This window comes from Lathamus discolor, chromosome 20 (genome assembly GCF_037157495.1).
Source record: "Lathamus discolor isolate bLatDis1 chromosome 20, bLatDis1.hap1, whole genome shotgun sequence".
NCBI classification, from domain to species: Eukaryota; Metazoa; Chordata; class Aves; order Psittaciformes; family Psittacidae; genus Lathamus; species Lathamus discolor.
This window is the reverse complement of record NC_088903.1, coordinates 1,227,544-1,245,420: the sequence shown is the minus strand read 5'-3', so window position 1 is coordinate 1,245,420 and position 17,877 is coordinate 1,227,544. Positions and strand designations below refer to the sequence as shown.

Genomic DNA, 17,877 nt, shown 5'->3' with positions numbered 1-17,877 from the left:
TTTGATAGAATTTTAGTCTCTGTCTCCAGGGTTGTAACTGTGTGCAGTGTGTCTGTGGGATCCCGTGTGTGTGTGTGAATGTGAGACTGATAATGGAAAGTCAGCAGAGTGAAGAGATCTTGAAAAAGAGTCTTTTAGGGTGCATTTTGGCACACTGGAAGTAACTTGGAGGGTCTCCTGGGGGCTCGGTAAATAAGAAAACATTGGTAAAATATTGTAACCGATGGTGGCCTTTGTATATTTTGGAAAATCAGGGAAAATGGCCTGAAAATGGAACTCTGAACTATAATATATTGTTACAATTAATGTTGTTTTGAGGTGGCAAGGAAAATGGGATGAAGTAATGTATGCAGATGTGTTTTTCACTTTAAGAAACCACGTGGAGTGAGGGACTGAATGCAGAATTAATATAGCTCTGCCAGATCCCTTAATTTTCGCTTTGGAAAAGGACAGGGAAAAACTGAAAGTTAAGATGGAGAGATGCTGTTCAGCCTGTGATATTGGGGAAAGATGTTTAAAGTAAAAAAACAGTAATCAGGAAGGTAGGTTGGAAAAGTATGTGTCACAGGTACCTCTGAGAGGAGCACCCTCTGCACCTGTCCTATCTGATATTGATAAGGAGGAAGAGATTGCTGCCACTGGCAAAAAGCGGCAGATTCACATTCAGAGTTAGGAAAAGGTTAAAGCAGAAGTGCTGTTGCAGAGGCAGGCACCTGCAGCCTCTGCAGAGCAGGGTGAGCAACTGTGAGATAAAAAACAAAAGGGAAAACCAAGGGGGAAAGGAGGGGAGCTCGAGCAGCTCCTGTGTTTGAGCCTGGGAGGAGGGATGTCGGGCAGAGGTGGGGGAGTGGGCTCTTCTTCTGTGGAAGCGGATCGGTGTGCGGGCTGTGGGGAGTTTGGACGCTGGAAGTGAGACTGCCCTGGGTGGGGGGGCAGTGCCATGGGGTGGATCCGGTGACTGAATTGCAACTAGACTGACGGGGACCTGGGGAATCTACCTTACCAGATCCACTGGTTAAATTAAAACTAGGGACTAGAGGAAATAAAGTGGAATTTTAGCAATTACAGGAGCAAGTTATTTGGTATTAAATCAGAGAGAAAAGAATTCGCTACAGATGTGGGAGCTACTGGCCACCAGGAAAAAAAAAAAAGTGAAGCATTCTTTCTGAAACCTTTAAAGTACAAATTGGGAAAACAAATAGGAATGCATAAATTTTTATGCATGCCAAATTCTCTTAAATCTTTATTAGGGTGAGAAGCAACATTTAAAGAAGGCAAAATGGAATTTAGAGTTAAAAATAATCAATTAATTGCAGTTTTGAGTTTATCTTTAATTCAGCAGAAAAGCAAACAGGAGGACCTCCCTGCAATAGAAGAAAAACTTAATCAGGTATATCTGGGAGTATGGGCATCTGAAGTTCCAGGTAAGGCGAAAAATGCTTTGCCTCTTAAAGTGTCAATAAAAAGGAGGGGGAGCCTTGCTCAATTAGAATAAAACAATATCCCTCAAAATTAGAAGATCAAAGGGAATCAACGATCACTGATACATTTTAAAATATAGATTATTAATTGAATGTGACTTGGAATATGACACTCCTATCTGGACACTAAAGGAATATGATGGCAAAAGGTGCAGATTGGTTCAAGATCTCAGGGCAATCAACAAAACAGCAGAGTATATTCGTCCAGTAGTAGCTAATTTGTATGACTTATTGGCTAAACTGAATAATAATCAGAAATGGTTTGCCATCCTGGACTTAAAGGACACTTTCTTTTGCTTACCATTGGCCAAAGAAAGCCAAAGTTATTTGCTTTTGAATGGGAAAATCCTGACACAGAAAGGGAAACTCAGTTAACTTGGGCAGTATTACCTAAAGAGTTTAAAACAGTCCAGCAATGTTTGGAAATCAGCTAGCACGAGAACTAGAATCACGGAAGCCACCTACTCAGACGGGACTCTGTTACAATATGTGGATGACCTGTTAATTGCTACAGAAACAAAGGCAGAATGTATCCAGTGGACAGTGGAATTATTCAATTTTCTGGGACTGAATGGTTATTGGGTATCCAAATGAAAGGCCCAACTAATCCAAACCTGAGTTTCCTACCTAGGATATGAAATAGCAGGAGGACAGACAGAACTTGGAGCTGCTAGAAAAGAAGCCCTTTGTCAGACTCCATGACCGTCAACCACCAAGGAGCTCCAGGCATTCCTGGGAATGACCGGATGGGTGCAGACTTTGGATCCATGATTATGGTGCTCTGGTAAGACCACTGTATGAACTGTTGAAAGGAAACCCTCCCTCTTTAAAACGGACTGATACAGCAGAGGGGCTTTTAAAAATTTAAAAACAGAGCCAGTGAGAGCTGCAACTCTGTGACTTCCAGATGTGACTAAATCCTTTAGGCTATATTCCTATAAAAAACAAGGAATAGCCTTGGGGGTCCTTGCTCAGAAACTAGGACCATACAGAAGGGCAGTGGCATATTTTTCAAAACAACTGGATGAAGCGAGCAAAGGATGGCCCGGATGCCTGAGGGCTGTGGCCGCAGTCATCATAAATATTGAAGAGGCTCGCAAATTCACCTTGGGACAGAAGATTACTGTGCTAGTGTCCCATGCAGTATCAGCAGTCCTGGAGCAGAAAGGAGCCCACTGGTTATCTCCTTCACGGTTTTTAAAATACCAGGCCACCCTTGTGGAACAGGATGATACAGAAATTGTGGTCACCGATGTGGTGAATCCAGCATCCTTTCTTCAGGAACAACTGACAGAACTACTAACACACAATTGCTTGGCCACCATAGAGACTGTGTATTTGAGCCGACCAGACTTGAAAGAAAAACCTCTGGAAGGCGCTGATTCTCGGTTTACTGAGGTAGTAGCTTCATGAACGAAAGCAGGTGAACGAAAGGCAGGATATGCCGTTACCACCACTTCACAGGTAATAGAAGCTAAACCTTTACCAGCAAACACCTCTGCCCAGAAGGCAGAAATAATAACATTAACGAGAGCCCTGGAACTGCCTGAAGATAAAAGGATAAATATTTGGACTGATTCTAAATACGCATTTGGTGTGGTCCATGCACGAGGTGCTATCTGGAAAGAGCAAGGACTTTTGAATACACAAGGGAAACAGATTAAACATGCTACAGAAATTCTACAATTACTAGAAGCTGTTCAGCTACCTGAACAAGTAGCTATTATGTACTGTAAAGGACATCAAGGTGACTCTGATCAGGAAATTGGAAATAATTTGGCCGATTTTGAAGCCAAACGAGCAGCTGAACAATCTAAAATCATGTCCTTAATCCCTGATGGCAAACTAACAATTGAGAAATCTAAACCTAGATATTCAAAAGAGGATAGAAAATTGATTCAAGATCTAAAAGGACAGGAAAATAAAGAGGGTGGGGTTCAGATACCTGATGGGAGAATTGTAACCCCCTATAACCAACTCTGGAAGTTAGTTCAGGGGGGACATAATAAAACTCATTGTGATAGTAACTCTTTGTATAAACACTTAAACAAACAAATTGTAGGAAGAAATCTATATACTGTAGTTCAGTAAGTGACAAAACAATGTCAGCTATGTCTTAAGAATAATCCTAAAAGTGAAAATAGAAATCAAATTAGGACAATTGTGAGAGGAAGTTACCTGGGACAGCAGTGGCAAACAGATTTTTCTGAATTATCAAGAAAAGGAGGTTATCAATATTTGTTGGTGTTAAAGGATACTTTTTCAGGCTGGCCAGAAGCATTCCCTTGTAGGATAAATAATGCAAGACAAGCGATTAAAATATTATTTAACGAGATCATACCTCGTTTTGGAGTACCAGAGGCAGTTTCTTCAGACTGAGGTTAACACTTTAGTGCAAAATTGTCACAAGAAATTAGCAAAAAAATTTGAAATTGATTGGCAACTACGTGTTCCATACAGGCCTCAGGCCAGTGGGTAAGTAGAAAAGATGAACCATCTGATTAAACAGATTAGTAAAATATGTCAGGAAACAAATTTATATTGGTACCAGGCGTTACCACTGGCTCTATTAAGAATTCAAACTAAACCTCGGTCAAAAGAAGAGGTTAGCCCATTTGAGATTTTGTATGGAAGACCATATCAGTCCCAGTTTACAGGGGAAAGTCTTCAGGAAGTGAGAGAAGGCTATCTACGACAGTTTTTGATAAATTTAGGAAAACAATTGGAAGAGATAAATAAGAGAATAGTAGGGACAAGAGCAAGAGGTTTGGATTATCCGATCCACCCTTTCAGATCTGGAGACTGGGTTTATGTTAAGAATTTTTCTGGAGATCCTCTACAGGAGAAGTGCAGCGGACCGTACCAGAGATTACTGACCACCTTTACAGCAGTGAAGATAAAGGAACAACCTGCTTGAATACATTACTCAAGAATAAAGAAAGCACCAGAGCCAGAGAAGACATGGCAGGTGAAACCTTCAGGACCCTTGCGTATGAAATTGCGTCGGGTGATGTTCTGATGGGCTTGGGGTGATTTGAATCCCTATGGGATGCTCTGGAGCCCTGTGGGATGCTCTGCTTGTGGGATGCACTGAATCCCTTTGGGATGCTCCGGAGCTCTGTGGGATGCTCTGGAGCCCTGTGGGATGCTGTGAATCCCTATGGGATTGATTCTCTGCTTGTGGGATGCTGTGAATCCGAATGGGATGCTCTGCTTGTGGGATGCTCGGAATCTGTATGGGCTGCTCTGCTTGTGGAATGCTCTGAGTCTCTATGGGATGCTCTGGAGCCCTATGGGATGCTCTGAATCCCTGTGGGATGCTCTGGAGCTCTGTGGGATGCTCTGGAGACCTACTGGATGCTATGAATCCCCATGGGATTGATTCTCTGCTTGTGGGATGCTGTGAATCTGTATGGGCTGCTCTGCTTGTGGAATGCTCTGAGTCCCTATAGGATGCTCTGCCTGTGGGATGCTCTGAATACCTATGGGAAGCTCTGCCTGTGGGATGACCTGAATCCCTGTAGGATGTTCTGCTTGTGAGATGCTCTGAAACCCTATGGGATGCTCTTTTTGTGGGATGATCTGAATCCCGATGGGTTGCTCAGCTTGTTGGATGTTCTCAATCCCTATGGGATGCTCTGCTTGTGGGATGCTCTGAATACCTCTGGGATGCTCTGGAGCCCTATGGGATGCTCTGAATACCTCTGGGATGCTCTGGAGCCCTATGAGATGCTCTGAATACCTCTGGGATGCTCTGCTTGTGGGATGCTGTGGAGCTCCCTTCTGCCACCAGCTGCTTCCCAAGATCCATGCACCAGAGAACATCCACACTGCAGCACAGAGGTGTGGGATCATGGAGTCATGGAATCCTGGAGTCATGCAACGGGTTGGGTTGAAGGCACCTTAAAGCTCTTCCAGCTCCAACCCCTTCCATGGGCAGGAACACCTTCCATAGAGCAGGATGCTCCAAGCCCAATCCAACCATGCCCGCTCCCAAGAACACCCCACAAACCCAATTAACTTGGACGGTTTTACCTCAAGGGTTTCAAACCAGTCCAGCCATGTTTGGAAATCAGTGCACACACAGCCAGAATCATGGAAGCCACCCACTCAGACGGGGACTCTGGTACAATACGGGGACGCCCTAGGAACTGCCCCAGGAACAGAGGAAGAACGTGTCCAGGGGATGGTGGGATTCTTGAAGCTCCTGGGACTGAACGGTTATCGGGGATCCAGATTAAAGGCCCAACTAATTCAAACCCGAGTTTCCTCCTTAGGATATGAAGTAACAGGAGGACAGAGAGAACTTGGAATCGCCGGAAAAGAAGCCCTTTGTCAAACTCCACGACCGTTGACCGTCAAGGAGCTCCGGATGTTCCCGGGAATGACGGTATGGGGCAGACTTGAGATCCACGATTACGGTGTTCTGGTAGGACCACGCTAGGAACTGTTAAAAGGAAACCCTCCCTCTTTGGAACGGACTGATGCAGCAGAGGGGGCTTTTAGAAATTCAGGAAGAGAGCAAATGAGAGCTGCAGCTCTGGGACTTCCGGATGCAAACCAACCCTGTTGGCTGTATTCTGATGGAAAAAAGGAACAGCCTCGGGGGTCCTGGCTCAGGGACCCTAGAAAAGGGCAGTGGCATCGTTTGCGAAAGAGCTGAATGAAGCGAGCAGAGCACGGCCCGGATGCCTGAGGGCTGTGGCGGCGGTTCTCATGAATACGGAAGAGGCCGCAAACTCTCCTTGGGACAGAAGATGACTGTACTGGTGTCCATGTTGTATCGGCAGCCCTGGAACAGAAAGGAGCCCACTGGTTATCTCCTTCACGGTTTTCAAAGTACCAGGCCACTCCTGTGGAGCAGGATGATATAGAAATTGTGGTCACCGATGTGGTGAACCCAGCATCCTTTCTGCAGGAACCACTAACACACGAGTGCTTGGCCACTGGAGAGACTGCGCATTGGAGCCCACCAGATTTGGTTCTTGGTTTACTGATGGGAACCGCTCCATGAAAAAGGGTGATCGAAAGGCAGGATATGCCCTTACCACCACTTGACAGGTAACAGAAGCTAAACCTTTACCAGCAAACCCCTCTGCCCGGAAGGCAGAAATAACAGCATTATCGAGAGCCTGGAACTGGCTAAAGACAAAAGGATCAATATTTGGGCTGATTCTAAATACGCGTTTGGTGTGGTCCATGCACAAGGAGCCATCTGGAAAGAACGAGGGCTTTTGAACAGCCAAGGGAAACAGATTAAACGTGCTGTAGAAACTGCTGTTCGGCTGCCTGAGGAAGGAGCTGTTAAGTATTGTAGAGGGCATCAACACGGTGACCCTGATCAGGAAATCGGAACTAATTTGGCCGATTTGGAAGCCAAACGAGCATCTGAACAAGGTAAAATCATGTCCTTAATCCCTGACGGCAAACTGACAACTGGGAAATCTGAACCCAGATATTCAAAAGGGGATGAAAAGCTGACTGAAGATCTGAAAAGACAGGAAAACAAAGAGGGCTGGGTTCAGATAGCTGATGGGCCCACTGTAATTGCCTATAATCCACTCTGGAAGCTGGTTCAGGAGGAACATAATGAAACTCATTGGCTGAAAACAGAAATCAAACTGGGACAATCGGGTGAGGAAGTTCTCTGGGACAGCAGTGGCAAATAGATTTTTCTGAATGTCCTGGGTTCAGCAGCAGCAGTCATTTTTCTCCTTCTTAGTAGCTGGTGCAGCGCTGTGGTTTCGTTTTTTGGCCTGGGAACAGCGCTGATAACGCCGATGTTTTCAGTTGCTGCTCGAATGTTTGGTCTGGCCAAGGACTTTGTGAGCCTCCTGCTCTGCCAGGGAGGAGGGGAGGCCGGGAGGAATCAGACAGGACACCTGACCCAAACTAGCCCAAGAGGTATTCCATACCACAGCACGGCATGGCCAGGATGTAACTGGGAGTTACCCGGAAGGGCTGGGACTGCAGGGTTGGAGGAGGCATCGGTCGGTGCTCTGCTGGGGGGACTGGGGCGAGTTATTGGTCGGCTGGCGTTGAGGTGTTGCATTTTCCCCCTTGTTATTTCCTTTATCATTATTATTATTGGCGGTAGCAGCAGTGATTTCTGTTATACCTTAGTTACTAAACTGTTCTCATCTCAACCCGTGGGAGTTGCATTCTTTCTGATTCTCCTCTCCGTCCCTCCAGGAGCAGGGGGAGGGCAAGAAGGGGGGGAGTGAGCAAACGAGGTTTGTAGTTGGGTCGACACTTGTGAGGTCCCAAGGGAAGATCCCAAGCCTGGAAGCAGGATGCTCCAGCTGGATGCAGGGATGAAGTGGGATGCTCCAGCTGGATGCAGGGATGAAACAGAACCATGGAAGGCTGGGTTCTCCTTCATCATTTGGGTGTGGGGAGGAGGGTGATGGGTTCCAACTGGAACAGGGAAGTTCAGGTTGGAGATAAGGAAGTGAGGGTGTTGGGACACTGGGATGGGTTGAATGGAGAAGGAGGGATGGGGCATGGAGCAAATTGGTCTAATGGAAGCTGTCCTCCCTCCTTCTTCATGCCACGGCTTGATGGTAGGGCAATGATTGGACTTGATGCTCCTGAAGGTCTTTCCCAACCTGGCTGATTCCCTGATTCCCAGCTCCCGCTTCCCACTGTGCCCTCCATCCCTCATCCCCATCCCTCCCCATGCACCAGAAGAAGAGGTGGGCGTGCAAAGCGTCCCCTCTATGGGAAAACGAGGCAACTTTACTGCAGTTCAAGCCAACTGCAGGCGATGCCGCTCCTCAAGTCTTCTTCCCCCCTAGACCCTGCAGCAACTCCCGCACCCGAGTGGCGAATTCCACCAGCACCCGAACCGGGAACGAGCAGAAGCCACTGATGCTGGAGGCCGTGGGCGCCGGCATCGTCTCCTGGGTGGGAGTGTGGGAGACGTGCTGGTGGCTCCATGTCGGGGGCGTGGCGGAGGCTCCCGCGGAGCGGAACATCCCCAGCTGGTAGAGGATCCACTCATGGAAGTGCTGCGTTGAGGTGTAGACCCCCGGATGGTTGGCCCTGGCGCAGCCGCGGCCCCAGCTCGTCAGCCCCACAACCCAGAAGAAGTTGGCGCGCTTGTCCCGGCACATGAGGGGACCGCCGCTGTCACCCTATGGAGGAGAAGGAGAGAGGATGAGGATGGGGATGGGTGGCCATGGCAACGCCGGAGGGGACCGCCACTCTCCCCTGTGGGGATGGAAGGGTTCTCCTTCATCATTTGGGCGTGAAGAGGGACCTTCCACATGGATTGGAGCCGTAGGATGAGGAGTGATGGGTTCCAACTGGAACAGGGGAGTGTGGCTTGAGATAAGGAGAAGTTGTTCCATATGAGGGTGGTGGGACACTGGCATGGGTTGGATGGAGAAGGATGGATGGGGCTTGGAGCAACCTGGTCTAATGGAAGGCGTCCCTGCCCCTTGCTTCCACCTGGATGCTTTAAGCTCCTTCACAACCTAACCCATTCCATAAACCCGTGCTCATGACACGGTTTAGTGGTGGAATCTCGATGCTCTTAAAGCTCCAGCCTCTATGGTCTGTGCGCAGGGATGACGGCCCAGGAGGCGGATGCGTTTCCGCAGCTGGGATAAGGGGGGATACAGAGCAAGGCCCCGCGGATGGGAGAGGAGAAGCAAGCCCCGATGGGAGCTCCCTGCCTCGGCGAGCTGCTGCTGTGCCAGCCCCGTTCTAGTCTGGGGGGGCAAACACCTGGGAATGGGATGTTTGGTGCTGCTGGAAGAGGCCGTTTGGGGTTTGCTGTTCCTGGCTGCAGCCTCAGCCTTGGGAAGGGTCCTTGGAGAGGGGTGGGAAGGAGGAGGCTTGGATCCTCCTCAGGAGGGGCTCTGGGTTTGCTGCTGTTGCCCAGGAGCTGCCTCATCTGTTTCTCTGCTCTTGTCTTCCTCAGAGCCTCGCTGGGGGAACAGCACCCGGAAGGGCAGCAGGAGGAGACCCAAGGAACTGTCCCCAACCCCTTGCGCCCGCCCCCAGCCAATGAAGCTCTTGCACTGACGGCTCCTGGATCCCTCCCCGTGTCCCTAACCCAGTTACCAGATTTCTTCCTTCCTCTGCGTCCTCCTTGCAGCCCCACAGCGCTCCCCTTAAGTGTTTCTTCTGCTCACAGTCACCCCCAAGTCCCTGCCCTGTCCCCATTCCCTGTCTCCCATTCCCTGTCCCCATTCCCTGTCCCCCATTCCCTGTCCCCATTCCCTGTCCCCCTTTCCCTGTCCCCCATTCCCAGCCCAGCCCTGGATGTGTTTTGCAGCAGATGATTTATTGTCGTTCATAAATAGTTTGGTTCAAAGCAGAGGGCTGAGCAGAGACATCGGCTGCTTCTTCTTGCCCCCCTCCTGGGGGGAGCTGGGTTTGGGCCTGGCAAAGGCCCTTGCTCCTGGGGCTGAGCTCCATCGTGGCTTCCCCGCTCATGCAGGGGTTCCTGCGGGTGCCTTCTGCCCCTTTGCTGTGCTGGGGGCGTCCAGCCTGGGCCGTGTCCTGGAGTGCAGGCCCAGCCCCTGCTGCTTTGGGTGCTTCGGTGCTGTTCCCCCCTTGCTAAAACCCTGCTGCTGCCGCCCTGCTCTCTGTGTCCCCCTTGCTCCGGCTGCTTGCAAAGCCCCAGGCCTGGGGCAGAGAGCTCTGAGCATCCCTACCCTGGGACCGCACTTGTCCCTTGCACCCCCTGACCCCCTTTGCTGCCTTGCCAAGGCACATGTGGGTGCTGCCCTGGCGCAGTACAGGAGCTCCGTCCTCCATCCAGCATCCCAAACATCCCAAACATCCCACACTTTCACTGTGCGTTCTTGGGGGTTAACCCTGAGCTGCCCCTGTTTTGTTCCATGGATCTGCTCTCGATGCCTGCTTTAGAACACTGCCATCCTGTTGGAATCTCTCTGGCTTTTGCCTTAGCAGTTTCTAGCAGCTGCTGCAAATGTGCACGCTCCAGCACCTCTTTTACAAGGGACAAATCCATGCAAGGTGCAGTTTCTCATCAGCTCCTGGCCAGTGAATACAGGTGCTGTACACACAAAACCACCGCCTCTGCTCACTGCTACGTTACAAGCACACACATTGAAGCTGTGACCTTTCAGCTGCCCCCAAGTGATGCTTTGCAATCATTCGTTTCTCTCTTCCTGCCTCCTTCTGCTCGGGGTATTCACGGGCAGCTCCTGCAGCTGAGGCATCCGGTTCCTCCACTCCCCTGCCCAGCCCATGGCAAGGCTTGACAAGCGCTGCAGGCAGCCGCCATGGACCTGTAGGCAGGAGGACACAAATACCCCGCAGGTTATCAGCAGGTTGAAGGGTTTCCTTAGGGCAGAGGCGTCCTGATGCACAAGGAGCGTTCAGCAGCCGCAGGAGCAAGCGGCCCAGTGTTAACACTGCAGGAGTCGGCTGGGCCATTCCCCGCGGTTAAAGGGCCCGGCAGGTTGGAAGCACAGGAGCTGCACTGGCTCCTTCCTGTTCCAGGGCTGCGTCGTCTCGGTTTGTTTTCTTCTTCTCCTGCCCCCCGATGCTGCTTGGCTGGCGGCTGATGGAAGGGATGGAGCTGATGGAGGGGATGGAGCTGATGGAGGTGATAAAGCTGATGAAGGTGATGGAGCTGATGGAGCTGATAGGGCTAATGGAACTGATGGAGGTGATGGAGCTGATGGGGCTAATGGGGCTGATGGGGCTGATGGAACTGATGGAGGTGATGGAGCTGATGGAAGTGATAAAGCTGATGAAGGTGATGGAGCTGATGGAGCTGATGGGGCTAATGGAACTGATGGAGCTGATGGGGCTGATGGAGCTGATGGGGCAGATGGAGGGGATGGAGCTGATGGAGGGGATGGAGCTGATGGAGGTGTTGGAGCTGATGGAGGCGTTGGAGCTGATGGGGCTGATGGGGCTGTTGGGGCTGATGGAGCTGATGGAGGGGATGGAGCTGATGGAGGCGTTGGAGCTGATGAAGGTGATGGAGCTGATGGAGCTGATGGGGCTAATGGAACTGATGGAGCTGATAGAGGTGATGGAGCTGATAGAGGTGATGGAGCTGATGGAGGTGATGGAGCTGATGGGGCTGATGAAACTGATGGAGGTGATGGAGCTGATGGAGCTAATGGGGCTGATGGAGCTGATGCGGCTGATGGGGCTGATGGAGCTGATGGGGCTGATGAAACTGATGGAGGTGATGGAGCTGATGGAGCTGATGGGGCTGATGGAGGTGATGGGGCTGATGGAGCTGATGGAGCTGATAGAGGTGATGGAGCTGATGGGGCTGATGGAGTTGATGGAGCTGATGGAGCTGATGGAGGTGATGGAGCTGATGGAGCTGATGGAGGTGATGGAGCTGATGGAGCTAATGGGGCTGATGGAGCTGATGGAGCTGATGGGGCTGATGGAGCTGATGGGGCTGATGAAACTGATGGAGGTGATGGAGCTGATGGAGCTGATGGAGCTGATTGAGGTGATGGAGGTGATGGAGCTGATGTAGCTGATGGGGCTGATGGAGCTGATGGAGCTGATGGGGCTGATGGAGGTGATGGGGCTGATGGAGCTGATGGAGCTGATAGAGGTGATGGAGCTGATGGGGCTGATGGAGTTGATGGAGCTGATGGAGCTGATGGAGGTGATGGAGCTGATGGAGCCGATGGGGCTGATGGAGGTGATGGGGCTGATGGAGTTGATGGGGCTGATGGAGCTGATGGAGGTGATGGGGCTGATGGAACTGATGGAGGTGATGGGGCTGATGGAGGTGATGGGGCTGATGGAGCTGATGGAGCTGATGGAGCCGATGGAGGTGCCGGGGCTGATGGAGCTGGGGCTGCGCTGCCCCTCTCGCTGTTCCAGCCAGCAGCTCTGGTGTCACCCGATCCATCCGTTCCTCCCAGCCCTGGATTCACCCCCAGGTCACTTTAAACACACTGAGCAGGGCTCCTCCCGTGTGCCCCGCGTGCTGCAGGCGCTCTTTAGGCCTTGTCTGTGGGGTCTCTACAAACTGCCCCAGTGCTCCCATAGATGGAAAGGGTTTGGGTTTGTTTTCCTTCACTGCACGGCTCCGGTGTCCATCCCGGCCGTGCCACCGCTGGAGCGCTGGGAAGCGGATCGGGAGGCAGCTTCTTTTGCACACGGTGATGCAACAGCTGAGGGGGCCGCACTGCTGCTTCCAACCCCTTAAAAACTAATGTGGGAACCCGACAACAGAAAGCACACAGAACACTGCCTGCCACCAACACACACGCACACGGACACAGACACACGCATGGGATCGCACAAGCACACTCCCCACAATGGCAGTGTTTGAAACACAAAACCCGGACCATCATTACGCCACTCCACAGCCCCCTGCACAGAACGTGGCGCCAGGACCCTGTGAGGATGGACGATCAGGCTGGAAAAGTCTCCAGGGGTCGATGACAACATGGATCTATTTGTATGTGCCAGCCCCTGGTACGTGAGTATCCCAGAGAGACCCTGTCAAATGAGCTGTCTATGGGGCCCCGGGTCCATGGTCCGTCACCATTCGCCTGGTATCTTTCATAAGAGCATAGCAGAGACCTTCCCACAGCGGGTCCTGCTCCGGCACACACGCCACCGGGAAAGCTCTCTGTCCATCCGCATCCCTGCCCCTCTCCCTTCTCCCTTTACAGCTGCCCGTTTGTCATAAGGATGTGTGGGATGTGAACCAGGCTCCTTGCCCGGATCCAGAGGCCCCGGCTCCAAAGGAGCATCCAGGTCAGCATCAGCATCATCAGGCGGCAGAACCACAGGAGAGCCTCGTGTGTGTGCATGGCGGGGGGGTGCACACCCACCCCTGAGCCTGCCCAGGGGCTCTCCCTACCCTGAGCACCTCAAGACGCTGCTGGATGGATCCCCAGGGTGCAGGCACAGCCCTGGCACTGCAGCGGGCACCCTGTGACACCTCGGACCCAGCACCCCGTGTCCCCAGGGCACGGCTGCCCCGTGGGTAGGGATGGAGAAGGGTTGGTAGGGATGGCCGTGTTCTGTGCTCCCCATGCCGGCTGTCTCGGGCCCTCCCCGGATCCCAGCAGAGCCTGTGGATGGGGCAGGCGGTTCCCGGTGCCCAGGCCGGGTGCCAGGGCACATTCACCCCTGCAGGCGCCGCAGAGGCTGGGTTTTGTGCCATCCCTCCAGCTCTGTGGCCAGTGGCCAGTGCCGGCGGGACGGGGGGGACGGGGCTCCATAAAACCCCTCATCCCGGCGCATCGCAACCCCTCATCCCATCGGCATGGAGAGCCAGCGCCTGTCCTCCTACAGCCGCCGCTCCGGCACCGCCGCCCCGCTGCACCGGGTGCTCCCCGCCAGCTCCCCGGCGCGGCTCCGGGCGCCCCGCAGCACCCGGCTGGGTCCCCGCATGGGCACGGGCAGGATGGATTTCTCGCTGGCCACTGCGCTCAACTCGGAGTTCAGGGAGACGCGCAGCAAGGAGAAGGTGGAGCTGATGGAGCTCAACGACCGCTTCGCCAGCTCCGTCGAGAAGGTCCGGCTGCCGGAGCAGCAGAACCGGGGGCTGGCGCTGGAGCTGAACCAGGCGCGGGACCAGGAGCCCTCGCGTGTGGCCGACGTCTACCGGGAGGAGCTGCGTGAGCTGCGGGGCCGTGTGGAGCACTTGGCCACTGCCAAGGCCCATCCGGAGACGCAGAGGGACAACCTCAGCCAGGACCTCGGCAGCCTCCAGCACAAGTAAGGAGCTGCCTGGCTTGGGGCAGGCGTGGGCTCAAGGTGGCCGCTGTGACCAGGAGGATGATCAGGAGCAGAGTGGTGATGGGGAGCAGGGGGACCACCAGGATGCCCCCAGGGACCAAGGTGGCCGCTGGGACAGGATTGAGAGTGGCCACTGGGGATGGGTGTGAGGAGCATCGCCAGGACCAGGGTGGATGCGGGGATGGTGATCAGGCTTGTTCTGGGGACCAGTGTGGTGATGGGGACCATGGTAGGAACAAGGACCAGGGTGCCACCTAGGACTAATGTGGGAATCGGGGTGTCCCCAGGGACCAGGGTGGTCACCAGGACCAGGGTAGCCCTGGGGACCAGGTACTGCTGGGTACCAGGGTGGTGATGGGGACATGGGTGGCCCCTGGGGACAGTGGCGGAGGGTGTGGGATGGGCACGTGCACCTAACCCAGGGTGTAAGGGCTGGTGTTGTGGGGCTGTGTTGACCCACGGGAGGTCTGTCCAAGGGGCTGAGCGTAAGGGTGCTGAATGGGTAACAGTGCTGAACGGGTAATGGTGCGGAACGGGTAATGGTGCTGAACGGGTAACGGCGCTGAATGGGTAACGGTGCTGAATGGGTTACGGTGTTGAATGGGTATTGGTGCTGAATGGGTAATGGTGCTGAATGGGTAACGGTGCTGAACGGGCAACGGTGATGAACGGGTAATGGTGTTGAATGGGCATTGGTGCTGAACGGGTAACGGTGCTGAATGGATAATGGGTAATGGTGCTGAACGGGTAACGGTGCTGAATGGGTAACGGTGCTGAATGGTTAATGGTGCTGAACGGGTAACGGTGCTGAATGGGTGTGGAGGATTGGCTTGTCGAAAAAGGTCAAAAGGTCACACTCCCATCAATGAGCTGGAACAAGACATCTGTGTAGAACATGGTGCAAACCTCTCACGCCAGATAATGAGGAACTGAAGGACACCGGCAAACAGCAACATACTATGACCAATCACAGCCAAGGCCACTAAGTGATAAGTGCATGAGGAGGATGGTGGGGGGGTGCACGGTGTAGCTGCAAAAATGTAGAAGCTACAAACCAATGATCTTGTAACATGTAAAAGCTATAAGCCAATGATCTCTCTGTAACCAAACTATAAACATGCAAGCAAGGTCTATAAGTATCCATCTGCTTAGCAATAAACGAGACTTGTCGGTCATCATCTGATGAGCTCGTCTCGGGGCGATTCCCACAAATGGTGACCCCGGCGTGATCCCTCGAACCCCACGGTGGGACGACGTAAGTTCTGCTCGGGTCCTGATCGCAGCCACAGGACGGTCAAAGCGCCAAGATCTCAGGATTTTAAGCGCCGGACCCTGGGTGACCGTATAGACGAGCCCGGCCGGTACGCGCCGCCGAAACCTGAAGGGGCTGCAACAAGCACGCAAAGGTATGGAAAGGCAAGCGGCGTATGATTTATTTACTGCCTTCTTACAAAAGCGGCAGGTTAAAGGGATCGACCTGCAGAAAGAGCTGCAGGGACTGTTAGCTTATGGGCAGTCTAAGGGATGTTTTGTTAACCCTCACACTGTCCATGAATTAGCAGAATGGCGAAAATTTGGAGATAAGATTTGGCAAGCTATGTATAATACCCTGTTAAAACAAAAGGCTGGGAAGACAGCAGGGATCGGGAAAGCTCCGAAGAACACAGCCACGGAGGGCAGTGACACTGTGAAACATTTGTTGGTCATTTGGAGAACTATTTTAGAGATGTTAAAGTCAAAAAGCGAGATCGTGGAACCCAGTGTCACCCCGCCACCCCTGGCCACCCTTGAGCCTCTGCCAGTTGCCACCGCGGCTGCAAAGTCTGAAGACCGAGATTAAGACAGTCTTTTTGACCCGGACCCTATTGACCCCAAGAAGGAGCCTGTGCGTGCTCATCAGGCTGCTGTTGCTGCTTCTGAAGTTCTGACGCCTGTTAATTCTGATGCTGACCTGGATGATCCTTTTGACATGGAGCCGGAAAAGAAGCCTGATTTATATCCCCCAGATCCTCATGATAAATGGACAGCTGTAAAGGGAGAAGCGAGATGGGTGTGGGATGCAGATGTATTGTGTGCTTTCCCTGTGATGTATGTGCTGGATCAAGACCCGTGGTGGGAAGGTCTCTCGTATGCCCTTATCAGGGGTATCGGGAGGACTGTAGCGGACTGTGACGGACCATGGACTTGGGGTCCCATATACAACTCATTTGATACAGTCTGTCTGTGATACTCATGTACTAGAAGTTAGCAAATGTCTATGATTCTATTGATGCTTGGAAACCTTTATAGATATTGCTGGCCACTTCTTCTGACATAGACTGGCCACCTGTGTCAGAATGAGTGTGCATTTTGATCAGTATAAAAGCCCAAGCCTCATGCAATGTGAGGGAGGCAGAGCTTCTGTGGGGACACTCGCTAGGGCTGAGCCTGCCACCTCACACTGCGATGATGCTTGTTGGAGCTGGTTTCCTGATAGTCTTCAGAGAGTCCTTGTGCCATGTCCTGTACGTGGGACTGTGTAGTGCGAGTAATGATTGTCTGGATTTTGTGTTTCAAATATTGTAGTTGTGTGAAATGTGCTTGTGGGATCCCATATGCATACGTATGTGTGTGTGTGTGATGAGAGCAGATGGTGTTCTATGTATTTTTTTTGTTATCGTGTTCATGTAAAAGTTTTTAACAGGTAGTGGTTTAACATTTCAGGCAAGAAAGGGTTAACGCAAAAGTGTGGTTGCTGACAGGTATTTATGGCTGCTGCTGAAGCAGGCAGGCAGCTGTAGCTGCTTGCCGAGCAGGCTGTTGTTTGTAGCCGTGCAAAGCAGGGTGAACAACTTTAAAAAAAAAAAAAAGGGGGGGGGGGAGAGAAGGAAAAAAGGTAAAGTTGCAGAGCACAGGTAGACAAATGCGAATCCAGGTGATAGACTGGAAATCTATTCAGAGAGAGGCCCTGTCAAACAATGATTTTGATTGTTTGCAGGCGTTGCAGGAAAAGATTCTCGCCTTTCCTGTTAAGTATCAGATTAACGCTCAAGGTCAGGTAGTAAATGCTGAAATGTCTCCCTTAAATTGGAAATTGCTATCTCAGTAAAGGCAAACTGTTATTTCTACAGGCATTCAGTTTGAACCCACTAGGCAGATGTTGTCATGTATTTGGGGAACGGATTTGCTGTTATATTAAAAGTATTTTGAAATTAATCCTCACCCCTTCGCAGTTGTTGTTATGGAACATGTATTGGCAGGAAGCCTGTCAAGAGGCAGTTGCAGTTCAGCAAGGCCAGGGAGATCCCCTGATTGGGGTGCAATTACAACACCTGATGGGAACTGGACAGTTCTCCACTAAGGAGGCTCAAGTCCAGCTAGGTCCAGAATTGTTAAAAGAATCTATGAGACTAGCCTTGCTACTGGGGAGATCATCATCTGCGTTGAAAGGACTATTCATTGTTCCAGGTGTCATCGATGCTGATTATATGGGTGAAATTACGTTAAATTATTTATGCATCTTTGGTGATGAACAAACTCCAGCGGTTATTAAGCACTTTGTACAAACAGAAGCGCAGAAGATAAAGCCTTCTTTTAAGGCGTACTATCGAGATCCTAATACAGATTTGTGGCAGGGACCGGCAGAAGTAATATATCTGGGCCGTGGTTACGCCTGTGTTTGTGCTCCTGCAGGACCCTT

At 51.7% G+C, this 17,877-nt stretch overlaps 2 protein-coding genes across 2 annotated transcripts in view; both read left to right on the top strand.

The window, feature by feature from the left end:
- Positions 1-17,877, top strand: part of LOC136024269 (acrosin-like) — a 29,670-nt gene that overhangs the window by 556 nt on the left and 11,237 nt on the right. The window lies entirely within an intron of this gene.
- On the top strand, positions 13,723-14,261 carry LOC136024270 (glial fibrillary acidic protein-like). Its single transcript, XM_065699485.1, has one exon. The coding sequence runs from the start codon at positions 13,723-13,725 to the stop codon at positions 14,179-14,181; it is 459 nt and encodes a 152-aa protein (XP_065555557.1). The 3' UTR covers positions 14,182-14,261.

What these genes read in the sequence shown, in the direction of transcription:
- LOC136024270 (XM_065699485.1), top strand. Translation starts at nt 13,723, where the DNA reads ATGGAGAGCCAGCGCCTGTCCTCCTACAGCCGCCGCTCCGGCACCGCC.